The sequence below is a fragment of the Bos indicus x Bos taurus genome, chromosome X (assembly GCF_003369695.1).
Source record: "Bos indicus x Bos taurus breed Angus x Brahman F1 hybrid chromosome X, Bos_hybrid_MaternalHap_v2.0, whole genome shotgun sequence".
Taxonomy (NCBI): domain Eukaryota; kingdom Metazoa; phylum Chordata; class Mammalia; order Artiodactyla; family Bovidae; genus Bos; species Bos indicus x Bos taurus.
This window is the reverse complement of record NC_040105.1, coordinates 86,734,715-86,760,376: the sequence shown is the minus strand read 5'-3', so window position 1 is coordinate 86,760,376 and position 25,662 is coordinate 86,734,715. Positions and strand designations below refer to the sequence as shown.

The 25,662-nt window shown below is 39.3% G+C and overlaps 1 protein-coding gene and 1 pseudogene across 3 annotated transcripts; both read left to right on the top strand.

The window, feature by feature from the left end:
- The first annotated feature begins 3,376 nt into the window (after positions 1 to 3,376).
- LOC113888096 lies at positions 3,377 to 5,448 on the top strand (annotated as a pseudogene).
- Positions 5,449 to 17,599: 12,151 nt separating this feature from the next.
- On the top strand, positions 17,600 to 24,445 carry NXT2 (nuclear transport factor 2 like export factor 2). 3 transcript variants are annotated; one of them, XM_027534418.1, is made up of 5 exons: positions 17,600 to 17,749; positions 17,935 to 18,019; positions 19,354 to 19,440; positions 21,222 to 21,366; positions 22,239 to 24,445. In XM_027534418.1, exons 2-5 carry the CDS (start codon positions 18,005 to 18,007, stop codon positions 22,418 to 22,420), a joined length of 429 nt encoding a protein of 142 aa, XP_027390219.1. In that variant the 5' UTR covers positions 17,600 to 17,749; positions 17,935 to 18,004; the 3' UTR covers positions 22,421 to 24,445. The 3 variants fall into 3 exon arrangements, with proteins under 3 accessions (XP_027390219.1, XP_027390218.1, XP_027390217.1); XM_027534417.1 differs by having other exon boundaries at positions 17,609 to 17,812; XM_027534416.1 differs by lacking the exons at positions 17,600 to 17,749; positions 17,935 to 18,019 and adding an exon at positions 18,402 to 18,580.
- Positions 24,446 to 25,662: the final 1,217 nt, after the last annotated feature.

Below are 25,662 nucleotides of genomic sequence, written 5' to 3'. Positions count from 1 at the left end.
GAACAGAGGAGTTACCCCCAGCAAAGGCAGCAAGAGCAGTTTCTCAATGTAATTTCTAATCACTGGTTCGCAGTTATTGATGCTCTTCATCCACCTCCCTGGGTACTCAGAGAGAGCTGTACCAGATACCGAGGTGACAATGGCAGGCCCTTGATTCTGGCAGGGCTCTAGAGGTGACATCAAAATGAGGAGGTCCCTTGAGGTTTCAGTTCAGTATTTTTTAGAACTATTCTTTTAAATCTAGACTCCACTCTCCTCCTTTAGACCTTCTAGCAACTTTGTAAGTATTCATTTCTCTGTTTTAAATTCATTCCTGTAAATTGTTATAAACTTTCTAGAGTGCAGTCTAACTGTATCTATTACAGCTTTAAAATACGTATACCCTTTGACCCAGCAGTCTTACTTAGAAAATTCTATTGTACAGAAATAAGAGCATCAGGATTCACTGCCACAAAGACATTTATTGCAGTGTTATTTTCATTGGCAAGAAAAATAAAACCCTGGAGACTACCTGAATTTCCATAAATAGAAGGATGGCTAAATTCATTACAGTACATCTACACTATGAGATATTTTAGATCAAACTAAAAAAAATGCTGTGTATATATGTCATGATATATGCTGTATTTAATAAAACAGGTTACATAATTCCATTTTTGTAATAAAGAGGTAAAGACATCCATTCCTGCTTAAAGTTCTTAGAGTGGCTTCTCTTTCCTACACTAAAATCTGACTGATACACACATTGTCACACTGGCACCATCATCATTAAACATTACGTATTTAAGGAATTGCAAACATCTGGTTTCCAATTCAGTTATGGGTACATAAATTAGAGAAATATACAAGAAAATTCCAGGCCCAATACTTATGAAAACATTGTACCATACAAGGGACTTCTGATTCAGGATGGAACAACTTGTAGCAGATCAATGTTGTTGCTGAGAGTAACTTTAAAAATCAGGTAAAATTCCAAAAACCAAAATCCTTTTTGAAAGTATCAGGGAGCCAGGACTTGGGAAGGGAGATTCCAGAAAGGAGGGAAACTCATCAAAGTAAGCCCAACTTCCTACATGTTGTTTTTTCCCTTAGGATATGTTAATTCTTGGCCCAGACACTGAGTAGAGGATGACTCTGAAGAGGCAGAGAGGCCATCAGAGCTTTAGGTAATATCACAAGACTGGAGGGATAAAAACTGGAGTTTATGTTGTGCCAAAGTCTTAAGTGGCCACCATCTGGAGATAGGAGAAACACAGAAAAGTGAGCATGACATGCAGCCCAGGTTTTTTTCCTTTCAGAAAATTGCCAATTAAGTTGCATGGGGCAACAAATTAGAGAAGTTAAGCAGAGTGGCTAAAAAGTAGAGTGGAGTTTGGGAAAGTTTCAGAGAGCTGAGAAAAAAAAAGTTGGAGTCTAGAACTTCTCAAGGAGGAAGGTCCTTATGAAACATTCCCCCTCTGGCTCTCATTTGGGACCCCAAGGCAATGGCACCCCACTCCAGTACTCTTGCCTGGAAAATCCCATGGACGGAGGAGCCTGGAAGGCTGCAGTCGATGGGGTCGCTGAGGGTCGGACACAACTGAGCGACTTCACTTTCACTTTTCGCTTTCATGCATTGGAGAAGGGAATGGCAACCCGCTCCAGTGTTCTTGCCTGGAGAATCCCAGGGATGGGGCAGCCTGGTGGGCTGCCGTCTATGGGGTTGCACAGAGTCGGACACAACTGAAGTGACTTAGCAGCAGCAGAGAGCTACATCATTGGAATGGGGCAAACTAGAGGCAGACTGAGTCTAGCAAACCCTGTAAAACAGCTTCAAGTCACTTCAGTGGTTGATTGGATTAAGGTAATCTGCCCTTCTGCTGCCTTGCAGAAAATAAGGTGAAACCTCTTTGGAGTGACATGTGATCATCTAAAGCATGTATGGCTTTCCAGGCACAAAGTCTGGAAGTTAGTAAAAAGTTAGTGAAAGTTAAAGTGTTAATCACTGTCATGTCCAACTTTTTGCAACTCCATGGACTGTAGCCTACCAGGCTCCTCTGTCCATGGGATTCTCTAGGCAAGAATACTGGAATGGGTTGCCATGCCCTCCTCCAGGGGATCTTTCCAACCCAGGGATCAAACCCATGTCTGCACTGCAGGCAGGTTCTTTAAAAAATTAACTGACATACAAATAATTGAACCCAAGAAGGAAAAAAAAACAATAGAAACAGACTCATGGTGATCCAGTTATTGCAGTTGTATGACAGGGACTATAAATACTCAAGAAAATAAATGACAACATAGTACATGTCACCTGAAAGCTAGAATATATTTTTTAAAAAATCATGTGAAAAATCTAAACTTGAAAAATAAAATAAATGAAATTAAGAATTCTACATGGACCACATAAAGCATACTGTTTACTGCTACTTTTCAGACATTCCAGTGCCAGCTTGGAATTCCCTTTGGATTACTCCCCTTCCCCACTGTATGTAACACTTGAAGTGAAGTAAAGCGAAGTGAAGTGAAGTCGCTCAGTCGTGTCAGACTCTTTGTGGCCCCATGGACTGTAGCCTACCAGGCTCCTCTGTCCATGGGATTTTCCAGGCAAGAACACTGGAGTGGGTTGCCATTCCCTTCTCCAGGGGATCTTCCCGACTCAGGGATCAAAGCTGGGTCTCCTGAATTGTAGGCAGGCTCTTTACCCTCTGAGCCACCATCCTCCACAGATTCTCTGGTCACCAAGTGGGCATGAGGTCCAAGCCAACTGGACTTGGCTCCCCCCAGGAATTTGAATTTTGAGCTGAGCAATGCAAAGACAGGAAAGAGTTGGAGCTGATTCATAGTGCCAAAGGTGCCTGGAAAAGTGGTCCATTAGTTCCTTTTATCTAGATTCCAGACGATGCCTTGTTTATAAGACCTGGTTGTTTAGTTTTTCCTTCTGTGAGCTAAACCATTGCATTTCAAGTGTATTCCTTGATTAGCCGGTATATTCATTTAATAAACAAACTCCTAAATCTTTGTAGCTTTAAAGAATGTTTATTTTTCATTCATATCAATCTAAAGTCAGTCAGCAGGAAGACGACACTCCATGTTACTCAGGGACCTAGGCTCTTTCCATTCTTTGGTTCTGCTCTCCTCTAGGTCTTAAGAGTTGCTATGACTGAATAATTGTGTCTCCCCTCAGAATCATGTATTGAAGCCCTAATCCTCAATGTGATGGTATTTAGAGGTGGGGCCTTTGGGAGGTAATTAGTTCATGACAGTGGAGCCCTCAAGAATGGGATTAGCGCCCTTATAAAAACAGACATAAAAGAGATGATCTGGGGGCCTGCCCCGCCCCCGCCGGCCAGAGTGCTCTAGGTGCAGCGTGGAGACCCTCTGCACCCGTGCAAACATGGCGCTGCGAGGGGTGCAGAGCGTGCGGGCGGCGGTCGGCAGCCTGTGCGCCATCTTGGCACCCAGCGTGCCCTGCTCGCCGCGGCCCTGGGGACCGCGGGCGGGTGCCGTCCAGGCACTGAGCACCGGCCCCGCTGTGCTGTCAGTGCGGAAATTCACAGGAAAACACGAATGGGTAACAACAGAAGATGGTATTGAAAGAGTGGGAATCAGCAATTTTGCACAGAAAGCTTTGGGAGATGTTTACTGTAGTCTGCCTGAAGTTGAGACAAAGTTAAACAAACAAGAGGAGTTTGGTGCTTTGAAAAGTGTGAAAGCTGCTGCTAAGTCACTTCAGTCGTGTCCGATTCTGCGCGACCCCATAGACAGGAGCCCACCAGGCTCCCCCGTCCCTGGAATTCTCCGGGCAAGAACACTGGAGTGGGTTGCCATTTCCTTCTCCAATGCATGAAAGTGAAAAGTGAAAGTGAAGTCGCTCAGTCGTGTCCGACTCTTAGCGACCCCATGGACTACAGCCCACCAGGCTCCTCTGTCCATGGGATTTTCCAGGCAAGAGTACTGGAGTGGGGTGCCATTGCCTTCTCCAATCTAGCATAGTTGTCTTAAATTAGTGGTGGATAATTATTTTAAAAGCAACTTTTAGCAAAAGAAACTACTTGTAACATTTTTTCCTGAAGAAAATACCCCTTAACTTTCTAATGACTTCAGATAAACACTGTGCATGTTTTCCATAGCATCCTGTGATTTTTAGTCTAGGCTCCAGTTATAATATTCAGAATTCCTGAAACTATCTCTGGAAAACTAATTACAAAAATTATGTAATTCAAGGATAACATGGTTATCTTAAACCTTATATGACATTGTAACTTGCTTATAACTATCCTTGGATTTTGGTCAAAATGATCTTCCCACTAGAAATAACTGCCAGTGGAGAAAAGTTTGTTAGTTGTATAGTGTCCAGTGAAGAATATTACTATCTTAATTTTGCAATATACTGTTTTTGCTGGTGCTATTTTTATACAGTGAAGCAACAGCCTTGCAGGAGAATAAACAATGTAATAATCAAATATTCAACTTCTTTAAAAAAGAGAGATGATCTCGCTACCATGTGAGAATACAGCAAGATGGCCATCTGCAGACAGAGAAGAGGGACCTCATCAGGAACTGAATCAGTCAGCATCTTGATTTTGAACTTCCCAGCTCCAGAACTGTGAGAAGTAAATTTCTGTTGTTTATATCACTCGGTTTATGGTATTTTGTTATAGCAGCTTGAATTGACTAAAACAGGCATCCTCCACATTCAGCTGGTAGGATCAAAGGTGGGAGGTTTTGATGGAAAATAGCACATGTCACTTCTGTTCATATTCCACTGGCCAAAACTCAATTACATGGCTACACTTTACTGAAAGGTGGGTTGGGAAATGTAATCTAGATGGGCATCCAGAAAGAAAAAGACATCTAAATGGGCATCCAGAAAGAAAAAGACATCTAAATGGGCATCCAAAAAGAAAATATTGATGGGTTTCTGCAGTCTGTACCACAGCCAAAGTTAGCTCTGTTGCTTGCAAAGTAACCTAATCAATACAGATACACAGGACTTCAACAGACAGAGCTTGAAGAGGAGGGCAATTAAGATAGAGGAACTAGGGTAAACAAAGAGAACAGAGCATCATCTGGTTTGGTTGGAGTGTTCAATGGATGATTGGTATTGGAGGACATGACCACCAGTTGACCTGCAATCTAGACTTGAGCAACTGGAGGCTCCTCCCTATCCTTGGAATGTGCATTCCACTTGTCTTCCCCAGGCCACATGCTATCCCCAGAATACAGCCTTTAGACAGTAATGTGGTGGTGAGGCCATGTTACTAAACCCAGTTAAGGCCTCAATATAAACTTTGAAGATTCTGGAGGAATCTATGCATCTTGCAGACCTCCCCCCATACACAAAGATAAGCCTAGTATATAAGCTCCCTTGCTCATTAAATCTGCCATCTACCAATCTAGAGTGCTTTGTCTGTTTTTTGATGTCTCTTTACCTCTGTGTACAGGGGCCAATCTGTGAACCAGTAGTTGAGAGCAAGTGGAAGGCAAGGTTGTAAGAAGCAGGTAGGGTCCTGAATGCCAAATTAATTCTGTAGGCCAAGGGTTGACAAACTCTGGCCTGTAGCAACCCGCCCCCCACCTCCATCCTCGGTTGGTTTCGTAAATACACTTTTATTGGAATGCATCCACACACATTGTATTATGTACTTTCTATGAATGCTTTTACTATACAATGGCAGGGATAAGTAGTGGCAATGGAGAACAAATAAGCTCACAAAGCCTAAGAATACTATGTGGCCTCTTACCAAAAAAAATTTAAAAAAAAATTAGCCTACTCCTGCTTGTAGGCAATTGGTAACCATTGAAGGATTTTGAGCAGGTGAGCAGTATGTAAGATAACAATGGAAACCCTGCATTGATGTAAATGGGAATATGTAAGCTGGTGGCTCAGATGGTAAAGCATCTGCCTACAATGTGGGAGACCCAGGTTCAATCCCTGGGTCAGGAAGATCTTCTCGAGAAGGAAATGGCAACCCACTCCAGTATTCTTGCCTGGAGAATCCCATGAATGGAAGAGCCTAGTAGGCTACAGTCCATGGGGTCGCAAAGAGTCTGGACATGACTGAGAGACTTCACTTTCACTTTCTTTCAAGCTGGTTGTGTGGTTTGGGGGGAAGGTACAGCTGGAGAGAGGAGTCAGGTAGGTGAGTTAGGAAGCTATTACAACAGTCTGCAAGATAATAATAGTAAGTGCCATCTATCAAGTTATCACTGTGATATGATACAAGTATGTATCACTGTGATACATACTTTGCATGCATTATAAGATTTTATCTCCACAACATCCTTGTGCAGCACAATATTATTTCCATATTACAAATGAGAAAACTGAAACTCATGGAGTTGATACTACTTCTCAATCTCTTTTACAGCTTCTTCCTTCTCTCTCCTCTTGGCTAGGTGGCTTAGGAGGGGACAGTATTCTTCAAGGAAGTTAAGAACATGGGTTACAAAACAAGACTGTCTAAGTCCAAATCCCAGTTTTACCATTTGCCTCCTATATGACCTTAGGCAAGTTACTTAACCTCTCTGTGCCTCAGTTTAATCTTTAGTAAAATGATGGTAAGATAAAAATGATACCCTCTGGGGTTCTGGCCAGAGAAGGCGATGGAAGAGCCTGGTAGGCTGCAGTCCATGGGGTCACGAAGAGTCGGACACGACTGAGCGACTTCACTTTCACCTTTCACTTTCATACATTGGAGAGGAAAATGGCAACCCACTCTGGTGTTCTTGCCTGGAGAATCCCAGGGATGGGGGAGCCTGGTGGGCTGCCGTCTATGGGGTCCCACAGAGTTGGACACGACTGAAGCGACTTAGCAGCAGCAGCAACAGGAGTCTGGCAAGGATTGAATGAATTACTGCATGTAATGTACTTAGGACAATGCCTGGCATTTAGTGAGAACCACAAACACATTCTCCTTTTTTTCTTTAATATAAATTTATTTATTTTAACTGGAGGTTAATTACTTTACAATATTGTATTGATTTTGCCATACATCAACATGAATCCGTCACAGGTATACACGTGTCTTCTTTTTGCAAACCTATAAATCCTGGCATGCCCCAGAGCTTAGTCCACAACCCTTTTCTCTTTTTTCTAACCACACTTCCCTTACGACTCTAAGATTTTTCTTCCTATAATACTTATTTCCCATTACCCCATTTTTTTCAACAGAGTATGATCTGAAATTATCTTACTTGTTGTTTTGTTCTTGTACCTATAATCTGTCTCCCTCACTTCAGGAAAGCAAGACTTAGTCTTGTTCATTGCTGAATCCCTAGGGACTAGCACAGTTTGGTTCAGTTCAGTCGCTCAGTCGTGTCCGACTCTTTGCAACCCCATGAATCGCAGCACACCAGGCCTCCCTGTCTATCACCAACTCCCGGAGTTCACTCAAACTCATGTCCATCGAGTTGGTGATGCCATCCAGCAATCTCATCTTCTGCCGTCCCCTTCTCCTCCTGCCCCCAATCCTTCCCAGCATCAAGGTCTTTTCCAATGAGTCAACTCTTCCCATGAGGTGGCCAAAGAATTGGAGTTTCAGCTTCAGCATCAGTCCTCCCAATGAACACCCAGGACTGATGTCCTTTAGGATGGACTGGTTGGATCTTCTTGCAGTCCAAGGACTCTCAAGAGTCTTCTCCAACACCATAGTTCAAAAGCATCGATTATTTCACGCTCAGCTTTCTTCACAGTCCACCTCTCACATCCATACATGACCACTGGAAAAACCATAGCCTTGACTAGACGGACCTTTGTTGGCAAAGTAATGTCTCTGCTTTTTAATGTGCTGTCTAGGTTGGTTACAACTTTCCTTCCAAGGAGCAAGCGTCTTTTAATTTCATGGCTGCAATCACCATCTGCAGTGATTTTGGAGCCCCCCAAAATAAAGTCTGACACTGTTTCCACTGTTTCCCCATCTATTTCCCATGGAGTGATGGGACCAGATGCCATGATCTTAGTTTTCTGAATGTTGAGCTTTAAGCCAACTTTTTCATTCTCCTCTTTCACTTTTATCAAGAGGCTTTTTAGTTCCTCTTCACTTTCTGCCATAAGGGTGGTGTCATCTGCATGTCTGACATTATTGATATTTCTCCCGGCAATCTTGATTCCAGCTTGTGCTTCTTCCAGCCTAGCATTTCTCCTGATGTACTCTGCATATAAGTTAAATAAACAGGGTGACAATATGCAGCCTTGACATACTCTTTTTCCTATTTGGAACCAGTATGTTGTTCCATGTCCAGTTCTAACTGTTGTTTCCTGACCTGCATATAGGTTTCTCAAGAGGCAGGTCAGGTGATCTGGTATTCCCATCTCTTTCAGAATTTTCCAGTTTATTGTGATCCACACAGTCAAAGGCTTTGGCATAGTCAATAAGCAGAAATAGATGTTTTTCTGGAACTCTCTTGCTTTTTCCATGATCCAGCAGATGTTGGCAATTTGATCCCAGGTTCCTCTGCCTTTTCTAAAACCAGCTTGAACATCTGGAAGTTCATGGTTCACATATTGCTGAAGCCTGACTTGGAGAATTTTGAGCATTATTTTGCTAGCGTGTGAGAAAAGTGCAATTGTGCGGTAGCTTGAGCATTCTTTGGCATTGCCTTTCTTTGGGATTGGAATGAAAACTGACCTTTTCCAGTCCTGTGGCCACTGCTGAGTTTTCCAAATTTGCTGGCATATTGAGTGCAGCACTTTCACAGCATCATCTTTCAGGATTTGAAATAGCTCCACTGGAATCCCATCACCTCCACTAGCTCTGTTCATAGTGATGCTTTCTAAGGCCCGCTTGACTTACACTCCAGGATGTCTGGCTCTAGGTCAGTGATCACCATCATGATTATCTGGGTCATGAAGATCTTTTTTGTACAGTTCTTCTGTGTATTCTTGCCACATCTTCTTGGTATCTTCTGCTTCTGTTAGGTCTACAACATTTCTGTTCTTTATCGAGCCCATCTTTGCATGAGATGTTCCCTTGGCATCTCTAATTTTCTTGAAGAGATCTCTAGTCTTTCCCATTCTGTTGTTTTCCTCTATTTCTCTGCATTGATCGCTGAGGAAGGCTTTCTTATCTCTCCTTGCTCTTCTTTGGAACTCTGCATTCAGATACTTATGTCTTTCTGGATGAGAAATACGTGTACACCCATGGCTGTTTCATGTCAATGTATGGCAAAAACCACTACAATATTGTAAAGTAATTAGCCTCCAATTAAAATAAATAAATTAGTTTTTAAAAAACTAGGAATAAAACCACCATATGACCCAGCAATCCCACTCCTAGGCATATACCCTGAGAAAACCAAAATTGAAAAAGACACATGTATCCCACTGCAGCACTACTTACAATAGCTAGAACATGGAATCAACCTAGATGTCTATCGACAGATGAATGGGTAAAGAAGTTGTGGTATATATACACAATGTAATATTACTCAGCCAGAAAAAGGAACGCATTTGAGTCAGTTAAAATGAGGTGGATGAACCTAGAGCCTATTATACAGAGTGAAGTAAGTCAGAAAAAGAAAGATAAATATCGTATACTAACGCATATATATGGAATCTAGAAAAATGGTACTGAAGAATTTATTTGCAGGGCAGCAGTGGAGAAACAGACATAGAGGATAGACTTATGGACATGGGGAGAGGGGAGGAGAGGGTGAGATGTATGGAGAGAGTATAACATGGAAACTTACATTTCCATATGTAAACAGATAGCCAACAGGAATTTTCTGTATGTCTCAGGAAACTCAAACAGGGGCTCTGTATCAACCTATGGGGTGGGATGGGGAGGGAGGTTCAAAAGGGAGGGGATATATGTACACTCATGGTTGATTCATGTTGATGTTTGACAGGAAACAACAAAATTCTGTAAAGCAATTATCCTTCGATTAAAAAATTAATAAATTTTAAAAATAAAATAAAATGTGCACAGTTGCATTTACTTCAAAACATAGAGAGGACTTCATTCAAGACTTACAGACATAAATTAGTACCAGTATTCAATGATACATAAGCATGGCATTTTGCTGGAAACAGAGATTCACTCCATCTACTATTGTTTAGTGCTTTTTTAATAAGGTTATATCAGATTTTTACACTGCAACTTGAAACCAAATGAAACTTTCTTGATGCAGGGTTTGTTTCTAGAGGTTTGGGCTTTTCTATAAACTCCAAATCCATGTGTGGTTCATAGAAAATGTTGGCAAGACTCAATCAACTTTTAGAAAAACTGGATAAAATTTCAAGCAATTAGGAACAAGAGAATAAATGTGCTTTGTTTACTTTAGGCCAAATTTTGTGGCTTTTAAATTTTGAATTGAACAATTAGGCTGTAAGTTCCATCCATTCACAGGGAAATCACGACTTCCTACTGCAAAGACCTGGAGAAAACAACTTTTACTTTGGAAAAAAAATTGTTCTTGCGTGGGCTCTGGAACAAAACATTGTGGTTGAAAAGAGGTTGCCTGAAAGGAATTTAGAGAAATTGTGTAATACAGTATGTTACCACTGGTTGTCAGGCTCGCTACTGAAATGAATTCCCAGAAGCTATTAAGAGTTGTCAACACACATAATCTTGAGCAAAAAATGTTAACAGAAGACATATATTAATAGACAAAATTCAACAAGTTGCTTTTAAAATAAACAGCATGTTTTGAAAAACAAAAAAAAGTAATACAGGATAAAATAGGGTAATAAAAATATTTTAATAATAAAAAGGCAAGAAAGGAAAACTAAAAATAGATTGTCCAAGTAAAAAACAAGTAGCACAATGGTAGCTATAAGCCCAACCATATTCAATAATTATTTTAAGTGTAATGGATTAAACACTTCAATTAAAATAGATTATCAGATTGCTTTTTCTTTTATAGAAAACAATGCAAATACGTGCTGCTTAAGAGATTCAGATTAAATAATAGGTACAGAAAAGTTAAAAGTAAAAAAAAGTGGGAATATATACAATGCAAACACCAAAAGAGAAATCCAAAGTAGTTGTATTTAATGAGGCCAGCAGAACACTGATACCAAAGCCTAATAAGGAAAAAACAAGAAAGGAAGAATGCAAGTCAGTATCTGTCATGAAGATAGATTCAAAAATCCTAAACAAATTTTAAGAAAATAAATCTAGCAGTGTATGAAATGAATCATGACAAGTGAGGTTTATCTCAATAACAAATCTTGGTTAAATATTTAAAAGTCAACCAACTCAATTTATTATATTAGCTGAATAAAGGAGAAGGCTGCCAATACTTGCAGAACAGGCATTTGATAAAATTCAACCTGTATATAATTTTAAGGAATAAAAAACATACACACCAAATGAAGAATGGAAAGAAACTTCTCTAAATCAAGGACTTTTTTTTTAAGCCAGAATACAATTTTATAATGAAATATTGAACTCCTTCCCCCTCAAATCAGTTTTCTTCTCCACTCTCCCTTTTGTTATCTCCCTTTTGAAGCTGTTATAAAGAGTGAACTATTGCTAAAATGCAAGAACTTGGATACTCTCATACTAATGCTGAGTGAAAGAAGCCAGTGTTAAAGAGTACATGCTATATAAATCCATTTATATGAAAAAAGTGATCTATAATCATCAAAGTCATTATACTGGTTTCCTTTGGGGATCATTGACTGAGAGTGGACAAAATGGAGCTTTCTGGGCACTGAAAATATTATTTTGATGTAGTTAGTGATTAGCTATACGGCTGTATACTTTTGTAAAAATCCATGATGTAGTACACAAACTTTATGAATATTACTGTAGGAACATAATATATTATTTTTAAAAGACAGACTCAAGCCCAGAAAAATCAAGCTATATGAAATCTACAAAGGACACTCCTCAACATAGCAACTCAAAAGGTTGAAAAGAAAATGATGAGAAAATGTTTTGTCAGGAAAATAATAACAAAAATTTTTGTATCTATGTTAATATCAGGAAAACATATACTTAATGATAAAAAGAATAGAGAAAAATTGAGTGACTATGTTAATCCCCTAGCAGCATTTTTTTTCCTTTCCTTTTTTTGAGGGGTGGGGACAACTTTTTGTTTTGTTTATTTCTGTTGAATACACGGAAGCAGAAAAGAACTTGGAAATGGATGGAAGACAGAAGGTAAGAAAAAGTACAGATGTTTATTATGAAGACGACTTCTAAGATAGAGCCAAGTAAGATAAGAAAATTTGCAGATCTTAGTTTCTCATCCTGCTAATTAACAGTATGCCCCTGTCTGAACCTTACGTTATGATGTCTTGACAACGATAATTCACATTTTTCTAAGAAATTTTTAGACTGGTTGAGCCAGAATGTTAGTCAGATTTCCCAAAACCTGAGCACTCAGCCAAGACAAAAGCCATATTGTACATTTTGCTTCTGAAAGTAATTACTTGAAGGAAAAGAAGTTTGCAGCAGAGTTGAAAGAATTGTTCTCTCCTGAAGATAAGGCTTGTGAATACCCGATAGAGGAGGCAGTTGAGAAGTAATGAGGTGAAAATAGATTATTCTCTCATTTTTACCATGGTAGGAAGAAAAAGTTCCATTTATAAGAAATTAGGTCACATTCTCACTTCTTTCAGAATGGATTCAGAATGAGGCTAAAGGAGGATGAAATTTCATTTGGACATTCACTTTTAACTACCTACTATTCCATGTAAGGTTTTTACTCAATACCAGTGGTATGAGTGAGTGTTTAACGTATCAAAAACACATACGGTTAGCCACAGAAACTTCAAATCTAATAAAGCATATAAATACATAATAACAAAAGGCAGACTACAATAACGCCTTTCAAAAGATTACACAAGGGCTATACAGGCAGGGTTTCTGGAATGGCAGTGTGAGGACCTCTGTAAGTCCACCCTTCAATAAAAGCAATAAAAACACTAGCAAAATTGTCAAAATTAACTTTTTCAGAACTCTAGAAATTAAGCAAACACTTGCAAATTCTAAGCAGTACTTACTTATTCAAGAGGAACCACTAAACACTGATAAACACATCAGGGTTTGTAGTGTTATAACTTGCCCTACTCATCTATTCCCATTCCCCTCTCTACAGTGCCACAGTAGTGAAAAGACAACCTGCAGAATGAGAAAAAATAACTTACCAATTGTATATATGATCAGGGACTTGTTTCTAGAATATATGAAGAATATTTACAACAATGATAAAAAGGCAGATAACCTAATTTTTAAAATAGACAAAGGATCTGAATGTACAGATTTGAAAGAAGATTGTTGTTGTTTTTCAGTTGCTAAGTCGTGTCTGACGTTTTGCGGCCCCATGGACTGCAGCACACCAGGCTCCTCTGTCCTCCACTAAAGAAGATCTACAAATGACCAATAAGCTCATGAAAAGATGCTCAACATCATTAGGTTATCAGGGAGATGCAAATCAAAGCCTCGGTGAGATACTACTTTGAACTCACTAGGATGGCTATAATTAAAAAGATAGACAATACAAACACCTGAAAAAGAATAAAACTAGAACACTTTCTAACACCACACAGAAAAATAAACTCAAAATGGATTAAAAATCTAAGTGTAAGACCAGAAACTATAAAACTCTTAGAGGGAAACATAGAACACTCTCGGACATAAATCACAGCAAGATCCTCTATGACCCACCTCCCAGAGTAATGGAAATGAAAACAAAAATTAACAAATGGGACCTAATTAAAAGCTTTTGCACAACGAAGGAAACTATAACCAGGATGAAAAGGCAGCCTTCAGAATGGGAGAAAATAATAGCAAACAAGACAACTGACAAAGAATTCATCTCCAAAATATACAAGCAGCTCATGCAGCTCAATTCCAGAAAAATAAATGACCCAATCAAAAAATGGGCCAAAGAACTAAACAGACATTTCTCCAAAGAAGACATGCAGATGGCTAACAAACACATGAAAAGATGTTCAACATCACTCATTATCAGAGAAATGCAAATCAAAACCACAATGAGGTACCATCTCATGCCAGTCAGAATGGCTGCCATTCAAAAGTCTACAAACAATAATGCTGGAGAGGGTGCAGAGAAAAGGGAACCCTCTTACACTGTTGGTGGGAATGCAAACTAGTACAGTCACTATGGAGAACAGTGTGGAGATTCCTTTAAAAAATGGAAATAGAACTGCCATACAACCCAGCAATCCCACTGTTGGGCATACACATCAAGGAAACCAGAATTGAAAGAGGCATATGTACCCCAAAGTTCACTGCAACACTGTTTACAATAGCTAGGTCTTGGAAGCAACCTAGATGTCCAACAGCAGACAAATGGATAAGGATGTTGTGGTACATATACACAATGGAATATTACTCAGCTATAAAAAAGAATGTATTTGAGTCAGTTTTAATGAGGTGGATGAAACTGGAGCCTATTATACAGAGTGAAGTAAGTCAGAAAGAGAAACACCAATACAATATATTAATGCATATAATATGGAATTTAGAAAGACAGTAACAACAACCCTATATACAAGATAGCAAGAGACACAGATGTAAAGAACAGACTTTTGAACTCTGTGGGAGAAGACAAGGGTGGGATGATTTGAGAGAATAATACTGAAACATGTATATTACCATATGTAAAACAGATAGCCAATGCAAATTCAATGCACGAAGCAGAGCACTCAAAGCTGGTGCTCTGGGACAACCCAGAGGGATAGGATGAAGATGGAGGTGGGAGGGGGGTTCAGGATGGGGGGACACATGTACACCCATGGCTGATTCATGTCAATGTATAGCAAAATCCACCACAATATTGTAATTAGCCTCCAATTAAAATAATTTAATAAACAAAATTTTTTTAAAGATAGACAATAACAAGCGTTGGTGAGGATGTGGAAAATTGGAACCCTCATGCATTGCTGGTGGGATTGTAAAATGATTCAGCCACTGTTGAAAGCAATCCAGCAGTTCCATAAAATGTTAAAGATATGTTTAAAAACAAAACAGAACCAAAATGGAATTGTTTATGCTAAGCCTCAATGTCACCAAACCAAGGCTTAATTACGGTTTGGGCCCTCCCCAAAATAAAACAGTAAACCAATCAAGAATCATTTGATCACTACTAGTTAGGCAATCTGCCCAATAGGCCCCTGGTGGTGGTTTAGTTGCTAAGTCACATCTGACTCTTGAGATCCCATGGACTGCAGCCTACCAGACTCTTCTGTCCATGGACTTCTCCAGGCAAGAATACTGGAGTTGGTTGCTGTGCCCTCCTCCAGGTGATCTTCCCAACCCTGGGACTGAACCCCTATCTCCTACAGCTCCTGCATTGTAACTGGTTTCTTTACCACTGAACCACCTGGGAAGCCCATAAATTACAATATGACCCAGAAATTCCACTCCCAGGTATCTACTCAAGAGAATTGGTGTCCACACAAAAACTTGTACACAAACTTTTATGGAAGAATTATTCATAATATCCTAAAATGAAACCACCCAAATGCCCATCAATGGATTAATGAATAAACAAAATGTTATATTCATACAGTTGGAATATTATTCTACAATTAAAAGGAAAAGAGTACTGATACATGCTACAACATGGATGAACTTTGATAACATTCTGCTGAAACACAAAGAACCACATATTGTATGATTCCATTTATATGAAATGTCCAGAATGGCACATCTATGTAAGTAAAAAGTGCATTACTGGTGCCAGGAGCTGGGGTGAAAGAGGAATGGGAAATGACTGCTAATGGGAAAAGGATTTCTTTTCAGGACATTCAAAAAGTTGTAAAATTTCATGATGATGCTTTCACAACTCTGAATATACTAAAATCCACCGAATTCTACACCTTAAATGGGTGATATGAATTGTATCTCAAAAAAGTTGTTTCTCAAAAGCACTATTTAATGTGAACAGGTCAAATGTGCCTGGCTAACTTAGTGGGTAGAGCAGGAGACTTAGTGAATGCTGGTCACCAGTTAGAGACCTGAGAAGAGACTGACTGCTCAGATCACTTCTTTGACCTAGACTAGTCCTTCTTGAATCAAGACCAAGGGGAAGGTTCAGATAGGAATGGTGATAAGTCCAAAGAGCTTTGGTTCCATATGTCTACACTTGACCAAGAGAAATGACTGAACTGAATAGCCATAAGCAGCACTACAACCCAGTTTATTGCTCCTACAGTCTGCTATTCCAGGCCCCTTAACCATCTCCTGAATTGTAATGATACCTCTCAACACACAAAAATTTATCTAATCAGTCCCAACTTCATACACTCAAATAGGGGGCTGGCTGCATAATCTCCTCTGTCATGGGTAGGAAAATATTTCTGAATCAGGGACTGTATGCCAGACAATCACCTATAAAGTGGTAAACATGAGTCATTTTTGGTAAACAGTAGTTAACTTTGCCAGTGTTGGTAAATAACAGGAGAGAAGTCTGGAAGGGAAAATTGAGGCTAGCCTAAGATAGGTCTTCAAAAACTAGAAGAATTTTGGAAAAAATGAGAATAGAGCAATCAAAGTTTGTGTCGAGGAAAGAAAAAGAAAGGCGGAATGGGGTGGGAGGGAGGGAGAATGAGCAGAATTGGGCAAGTTACTTGGAACTCCTCTGTAATCCATTGTTTCACTTATTGTCCATTATTCACAATTATTTTGTGAGCTTCATGAGGGTATAGATCATGTCTATTTTGCTCATCACTATATATCCAGAACCTTGCACAATGCCTGTCCCATAGTATGCATTCAATAAATATTTGTTGAATGAACAAATGATTTACAATGATGGGAGGAGGAGGGGAAAGACACCAAAAAAAATTAAATAGAAACATTCCAAAAATTCAAGCACGGATAACAGAAAGCATACAGAAGATTATAAGCGCAGAAGAAAAAACGCATTCAAATTTTGGACTCACCAAGTCTGAGAAGCCTGTAGTGCGCGCTGATGTCCATATTTAGTGAAATTCAATAAATAGAATTGCAACCCAGAGACGAGTTGGAGGGCGGTGCTGGACACATGCTATTGAACTTCGTTAGCATACAAGTAACAGTTGAGACCACGTAGGAGGACAGAGGTGTTAAACAGGAAGACACCCTGGAAGTGACGTCAATAAGACGGGTGCAGAGGTCATAGGGTACGGGGAAGAGTCGCTTCAGTTAGAGCTATACAGAAGGGAGGAAGACAGGAAAAAAGCAGATTGAAGTGTGAGAAAATTCAGAAGTGACTGGTCGGAGACAGAGAATAGTACCAAAGAAGAAGTTTTTCTGAGGAGCCACACACCAGCTATTCGTGGTAAAAGACTATCAAAATATCTGACTGACTTGACTGCCCAGAAATCGTTGGGGACTTTGAGTGGTTTTGAAGTATGTTGGGGAGTGGAGTCCGGTTGCAGTGGTAGTTAAACTAGATTTGAATTACAATTAGTTTTGTGACCCTAAGCATGTTGTTTTCCACTGAATAGTGCCAAATCAAAGTAGTGAATAAGGAGTATTACTGAGACACGGGTAAATTCAGTTAAGATTGAGTCTTTGAGAAGGTTCCAGAACCTTACGCCATTTTCTACCAGTATTGTTGCACGCTTTTCCCCAAGCACCACCCAGTTTTTCTACTCGCTTACAGATCTGGTAGGTTTCATCAGCTAGCCCTTTCCCCTCCCCCTGGAGCGAAGAGCCCGCACATTTGGACGCTTTAAATAGGTCTTTTTTTGCTGTCCTCGGACGTGTTGGAGGAATGGATACTTTTGTTAAGATTACCCAGTTACAAAAGCGGAGTGATTTTTTTTTTTTTTTTCCAAACTAAGTTAATAAATATCAAACAAGTGAGTACATAAGGCAGACGGGACGGGACGGGACGGTCGGAACTCAAGAGAATTGTATTTAAGGTTGGTACATCGGGGTGATTTTAACATAGGACCGAGGTACTTCCGGGAGAGAATGGGCGGGCAGAGAATTCTGTGCGTTTGGCGGGTTTCGCTGTCTTGCTAAGTATTTGATCATCCCACAGGCGAGGGAACCAGAGACAGGAGGACGTAGTGAAGTCGCCACTGAAGGAAAAGGACAATTCGGATTCCCCGATGGCCATGGCTGTGGTGAGTGCCCCAGCCACCGCAGGGTGCCGGGCGCGGGCGGCTGAGGGGAGGGGCTCTGAGGCGGGCTGGTTGCTGGTCACTTGGTCAAGCGGCGAATCAGGGTTTGGCCCGCCAGGCGCCGGGGGCGGGGCCCGCTCTCTGAAGCCCCTCACTATTCCCGGACCGCAGACCCCCGGCCCCCGACCCCGCCGCCTCCCAGGGCTCTTCAGTAGCTTTCCGATCCTGGAAAGGAACCTAAGACGGGAACTAGCGAGAGTTGCAATGGCACCCCACTCCAGTACTCTTGCCTGGAAAATCCCATGGGCGGAGGAGCCTGGTAGGCTGCAGTCCATGGGGTCGCTAAGAGTCGGACACGACTGAGCGACTTCACTTTCACTTTTCATTTTCATGCATTGGAGAAGGCAGTGGCAACCCACTCCAGTGTTCTTGTCTGGAAAATCCTAGGGACGGGGCAGCCTGGTGGGCTGCCGTCTTTGGGGTCGCACAGAGTCGGACACGACTAAAGCGACTTAGCAGCAGCAGTAGCAGCGAGAGTCGGGAATGTTGGGTCTGTTGCTTATGGTTTGTAATCCTTTCACGATTTAAATAACTTTCAATTACCTGAGAGTGAAATGAAATTAGTTCTTAATTCAAATAATAGTTTGGTCTGGTAAATGGCTGGGGAAGAAAGTAATTTTCTCGCAGGAGAAAACCGCAACAGCATTTCTTTTCTTCCGTTTTAAAATCCTTTACATTGCTCGCTTTGGCAGCACATATGCTAAAATCCTTTACAAACTCCTGTAAATTTTTACATAATGTGAGGACGTTTTTCTGAGTACCTAATTTTTCAAACAAGTTCATAGAACATACTCAGTTTTTTTCTCATTCAACAACTTTTGAATAATTTATCAATAACTTAGCAGCTTGAAAAGGGAACTCAACAATTTGCTAACTTATTCAATGGCAATTCGAGCCTGCCCGCACCGCCCCCTGCCTTTTTTTTTTTTTTTTTTACGGTTCAGAACCCATCGTTTTTTATTAAGGTAAATGTTTTCTAAAATACTGAAAGCCTGAAACACCAGTTGCCATGCAAAGATTGTAAATTTATGTTTAAAGTAAGAAAAAACTGAAATTCACTAATGAATGGTTAGTATGTCCTAACCATAATGTACTTAAAAATAGTGAAAGTTGGAAACTTAGGCCCTAATCTTAAAAATGTCCAAATTTATGTGGAAGAATGTAGACTGTGTATGGAGTTATAAAATGATTGAAATAAACCATCAGCTTTTGTTGGTGATATGTTTGTGAGGAGTTGGAAGGGTGGTAATTACATTTTAATGAAATTTTTCTTGTAGGAATTTAAAACTTATGTAGATCAGGCATGCAGAGCTGCTGAGGAATTTGTCAATATTTACTATGAGACAATGGACAAAAGAAGACGGGTGAGTGTTACAGACTACTATTCTTTATTAAATACCAGTTCTTTTTTTTTTTTTTTTTTTTTTTTGAGCCAGCCATTCATCCGAATTGCATAAGTGATAGCTATGTTCTCTAAAAGCACATTGCTTAGGAAAGGGTTGGTATGGCATGATGGATGTCTGAACTGTGGAATCATACCCCAGCTTTGTGTTTGCCAAGCTCTGTGACCTTGGGCAAGTTGCTAACCTCTCTCAACCCTGTTTTATTTTTAGGGTGGTAAATGGGAATTAAATACTGCACTTAACATGGGACCCAACATATATTTACTTAAATTCGTTACATTTTCTTAATCACATCATTTAACCAATATGGTTAAAATAGTATTAGTGCTAGTGAAGGGGTCTGTCATTACAGAGAATGTTTCCTGATTTGCCCCTTTAATTTCATATATTAATTGATAATTTTGTGTTAAAGCTCACAGCTGTATCTGGCACTCACAAACAGAATCTGCCTGGCTTGGATACTTTTAGTCTTCCACAGAGAAAGTTCTCACTTCATCAGCTTTTTTCATTGCAGTGTGTTCCTGAGCCATATCTTCTAAGGATTTCTGTATGTGACCTAGAATCTTCACTAGGTCTCTTATCAGTATAACACCATGTTTTAGAGAACTCTTGTCTATGCTGTAGAAGTTAATATCTCTAAAAGCTATTTTGTTAAGGCAGAAGATTAAAAAGAAGTTCTTGATACTGATGTTTGATGATGTGGGACCTGGCACAGGATGTAACAGTGGACATTTGTTGGGCCTTGGTGCCTTCAAGGACAAAGTAGCAAAAAAAGAAAGCAGCATAGTTCATTTCCAGAGTCCAGATATGTGTTGGCCCTTTAAGTTAAAATTTAGAGCTAAGCAAATAATGTCCCCTTTGACACACTAAATTCCTGTGACTGACTCCAGGGACTAAAGAGTTAACTGTTGAATTCTGCCTTATTTGAGTTTTAACTTACTTGACTTATCAAAGACTCTGCTTTAGCAAGTACTACTGATTGTTTTGGACTGAATATGTTATTTCCATGGTGATAAAAGGAACTAATTCTTCTTAACACCTACAACATTAAATGGTTCAAACATTAAAGGGCTCACATGTATATAAACACTAGGATTGAAAGGTACAGGTAGGGCCTGACAGACAACTTTGTTCATAGAATTAGAAAAGGGAGCGAGATTCAAACTGGTTCCAGGCTGCAAGGGCTTTGAAACCTGTGATCATTTAATTCATTTTAATTACAGAAAGCAAAACTTAAAAAAAAAGTCTCTCTATCCATTTGATACAAAGGTTTCTCAGTGTGGCTAAAGTGAAAGATGAAAAAAAAGTAGCTAGCTGCCTAGTATATTAAGAGGGCTTCCCTGGTAGCTCAGCTGGTAAAGAATCCACCTGCAATGTGGGAGACCTGGGTTTGGATCCCCTGGAGGAGGGCATGGCAACCCACTCCAGTATTCTTGCTTGGAGATTCCCAGGGACTGAGAAGGCTGGAGGGTTACAGTCCATGAGATCGCAAAGAGTTGGATACGACTGAGCATTTAAGCACAGCATAGCACAGCACAGGATAATACCCATTTAAGGGCAACTTTATAAGGCAGATACCTTGTTCACATTGTCCTCTGTGGGAGGGGGCAAGGGAAGGAGAGATGGAGAAAGAACTATAAAAATGTTTAAACACTCACTGTAGCCTTTCAATCCATTTCTACAAGATAATTTGCCCAAAAGCAAAAATCTTACCCCTTTTTTTCTTTTTTCTTCCTTTTTAGGCACTAACCAGGCTGTATCTGGACAAGGCCACTTTAATATGGAATGGAAATGTTGTTACAGGGCTGGAAGCCCTAGCCAATTTTTTTGACATGTTGCCTTCTAGTGAATTCCAGGTCAATATGTTAGATTGCCAGCCAGTTCATGGTAAGATCATGGTCTTTTGAGGTACTTGTTTTTCTTTAGTGGGCACTGAACTTTAACACCAAAAGCAGCTAGCAACTTTCAATGGTAGCAGTAATTACTTTTTTGAATAAGTTAAACATGAAGAATTCAGCTGTCAAATCAAACTTTTGATCTTCATTTAGATGCATCTAATTCCAGAGAGCCAGTGGTAGGTTTTGGTAGATTGAGTGATTGTGTGGCTTATTAAAAGTCATGTGGCAAATTGAGCCTTACGATGATTTCTGTTGATGGAGAGGAACAACTTTCTGTATTCCCTAAATATATAGTTGCCCTCTGTACCTTGAAATGTCTCATGAGAAAAAAATGTACCATATCTCTGATTAATGTGTTTTATTATCTTACAACCTATTAAAATTTCACCGCAATTTACTCTGTTACGTGAAAGGGTAGCTTTTGTCAAGGCAGATTTTGATTCCAGGCAGATTGATGCAGTTTATAAGATTAACCTCTAGGTGGGGTCCTAAGCATCTTAAACAGTAGTTTCCTGAGTGATTTTTTGCCTTTATAGTTCTTGAAAAGAATGAAAACTTAAGAAACAAAATTTGACCAAGTTCTGTTTAAAAAAAAAAAAAGGAGATATTAACACAGGAACCAAAAAGCTAGATATTGAAAGTTTAGAGTACCCCAAATCTTTCTGGACTGAAAATAATGTTCGTATCTTTGAAATGGTTATTGAGTTTTCTGGCTCTGAGTGGGCATGCTCAAGATTATACTTAAAGTAAAGACAGTTTATGAAACTTTTTTTAGTGTTTAAGTTATAGGCAATGTGTTTAAGCCTGCAAATCTGCTTGTGTAAAGAATCCAACCTCTTCTCTTTTCTTGTGTGGGTGCAGAGCAAGCTACTCAGTCCCAGACCACAGTTCTTGTTGTGACCAGTGGAACTGTGAAGTTTGATGGCAACAAGCAACACTACTTCAACCAGAACTTCCTGCTGACTGCTCAGACTACTGCTAACAATACCGTGTGGAAGATTGCAAGTGACTGCTTCCGTTTTCAAGATTGGGCTACTATTTAAAGGGGGCAGAAGTCCATTATTTTTTGGTCCATTAGTTCCAGCAACAGAAATTTATGTGAGTTATTAATTCATTTCATTGTGGAAGCATTGAAAACTAGTATGTGCCGAAACTAAATTCTTTAATATTTTTTATTTCTAGCAGCACCTTTTCTAGCAGCTGCCAATTTAAATCATTGCCCTTAAGAGCTTTAATGCTAGTTTTCTACATGCCTTATACATGTTTCACTAATGACATTCTTACAGTAACATTATAGCCATGATTGCTGTATTAGCATACTCACTGTGAGCCCAGCATATTGCAAAAATAAAATCCTTTTATAGTACTATCTATGGGATATCAGCACAATGTAACTTTCTGGGAGGAAGTGGAGTGTTTATTGTTCTTGTTATTAGGTGAATTTAGGTTAATTTTGTAGTATGAAATGTACCTTTTTCGTTTAACACTGGTAATGCAGGTTATGTATAAGGCTTTTTCAAAGCAATTCAATGAACACATTACTAGTTTAGGTTTACATAACTACTCTGACATACTAGAATCACATGTAGAGATGTTCAATAGTCTTTTTATATTAAGTAATTTTTTTCATGTTGGCATGTTTTCTTATAAAGTTAGTTAATCTACTCGAGAGATGTAAAATGTTCTCAACTGATACCCGAGTGTTGGATACACTCAGTGACTTAAAAGCAAGACTTCTTTAAAAGCTTTTTCTTGGCAGCTCCAGGTCTATAACTTTAGATAGTAAATGGTAGTAGGACTAATAGCTTTAGCGGGAGAATGAGGAGTGAAAAATGTATAGATCCGAGGTTGGCCACAAGTAAGGAAGGATGGCCAAGTGGTACACTTTGGGTATTTGTTTTCTACCTCCTAAAAATGTAGCCTAATTTTAGGATTTAAGTCATTAAGGTAATAAGTATCTTTACCAAAAGGTCATGACTGTCACTTTTGTTCTAAGAATTATTTTTAAATGTTTTTCTAGTTCACCTCATACTTATTACCAGTATATGTTTCAATTTATTTAAGAACTTGTTGGGGGAAAATGTCAGCAATAAGCCTGACCCTTCAGCAGGGTCTGACAGAAAAGTTGGAAACAAAGCCATGGCTCTCTCTTTGGGACCCTTAACTTCTAAGTCTTCCACATGAACTTCAGACCAAAAGTCTACTACGTACTACCCACCCCCAAGTGAGTGATCTGTTCCCTGTGTTTACACTGTCAACTGCATGATCTTTTTACTACTTAAAGCTAAAATTATTTAATCTCATGATGGTGTTCTTCCATACAGCATTGAGCAAATAGATCTGTTTAAAACATGTTCCTGTTATATAGCTCACGTTTTCTTTTTGGAAAAGATAGAGAACAGCATATCTTCATAGCCTATAAACTTAAGAAAAACCAGTTGATTCGTTCTGTGTCTCAGCATCTAAAGAGAAAGAAGTCTTTGTTTTTTGGTTAAAATTTAAACATTTTTCCATCCCTGAATTCATCATTCTCATCTTGTTACACTAGATGTGCCAGCTTTGTTTCCACATTCCAACTCAGTGTTTCTTGTTACTTAATTTGAAGATCAATGATTCATTTACTCTTGTCACAAACTACATGTCACATTTCTGATATAGAACTAAGTAGGAGAAAGGGATGGAACAGAAATTTAGACCACACCTTCTTGTAATATTGACTAAAGCTTACACATATTCTACTCAAACTGAATTTATTCTAATTTTGGATTGACTTTTTAAAACCACAGCTTTAGTAGCAACAATCAGATTGCCCAAATATTGCCTTTTCCCTAAAGGAGAACAGTCTCAAGTAAAAGTGGCATATAACTAGCAATAACTGAATTGACTGGTTGTATGTATACTGTTCATTACTTTAGTGCTTTAAGACTTGTGTATGAATTGCTGTTTCCAAACTCTGTATAACTTTTAAATGGCTGGAACTACTCTTATATGGACTAGACTGTATTTTTGACATGCGCATATTTTTGTAACTTAAAAAAATAAAATTTGCCTTTAACAAGTTTTCTCAAGCTTGGTTTAAGGTCTTTTGATTTTTTTGAGGCTCCAGAACAGTTAGTTGTTTCTTCTTACACTATAAGGTTTAAAAAAGAATTTTAAGTTAGGATATTGAAAACAGTGATTGACAACTAGGACCTTGTCTTTTCTCTAGCCTACCTTGTTCTTCCCCCTTTTCCTACCAAATAACATTCCTGAGATCACCTGTTTGAAGTAGCAGTGAAGTTTCTAGTGAAATGTTAGAAATTCTAAGTTTGAAAAACTAGCCAAATACTAAAAAAAAAAAAAAAAAATACCCAGCCAAAATTCAGTAGGCAGTGAAACCAAAAGACAGTTCATTTTCAGGGGGAAAAAATGGTCCCATTAACTTTAATTCTACATTAAAAATATGTCAACAGACACTTGAGGAGTGAGAAGAGGCAACAGCCTTTGAAATCAACCCCTGTATTTCATCTCTTCAATGAGGCACATATTTTTGACAATTTAATACCCCTGAAATTGATGTATTATAACTTCTTGCTAAAGCATACTTTAATCAGCCTTTTTTTTCCTTTCTCAGTGGTACATAAAATACTGTCTTAAAATCAATGGTGTCTTAGACTGATGAAATACAGTAATGAATTTTGCTAGATAAAAATGGCTAGGTATCTACTCAGGTGTAAATTTGTAGGCATTAGTGAAAGTAAAAGATTGTAAGCTTAAAAGGTTAATGACTCATGACTCAAACTCTATCACCAAGTTATTTGCTTTTCATGTCTACCTCATAAGGCTGAAAGAACCACAGACCTTATTTAAGCATGTAAGTGCCTTGGTGAACAGGAATCAGCATTTTCCTAGTTTCTGGAAATTTCCTAGTAATGTATTTGTTGTTTAGCTAAGTGGTATCCAACTCTTTTGCAACTCCACGGACTGTAGCCCACCGGGCTCCTCTGTCCATGGAATTTCCAGGCAAGAATATTGGAGTAGGTTGCCATTTCCCTCTCCAGGGGATCTTCCCGACCCAGGGATTGAACCCCTATCTCCTGTATTTGCAGGTGGATTCTTTATCACTGAGCCACCAGGGAAGCCTGTTAATAACATACAGTGTGTCAAAAAAGATAACTCTCGATGAGGTTGAAGGATAAATGCAGTGTTTGGGAAAGGAGCAAGTAGTCAAAGTCAAGAAGGCATTTTATTCTGAAATGTTGCTGGATTGACTTGCTTGAGATTACTGATGCAGGAAATTTGATTG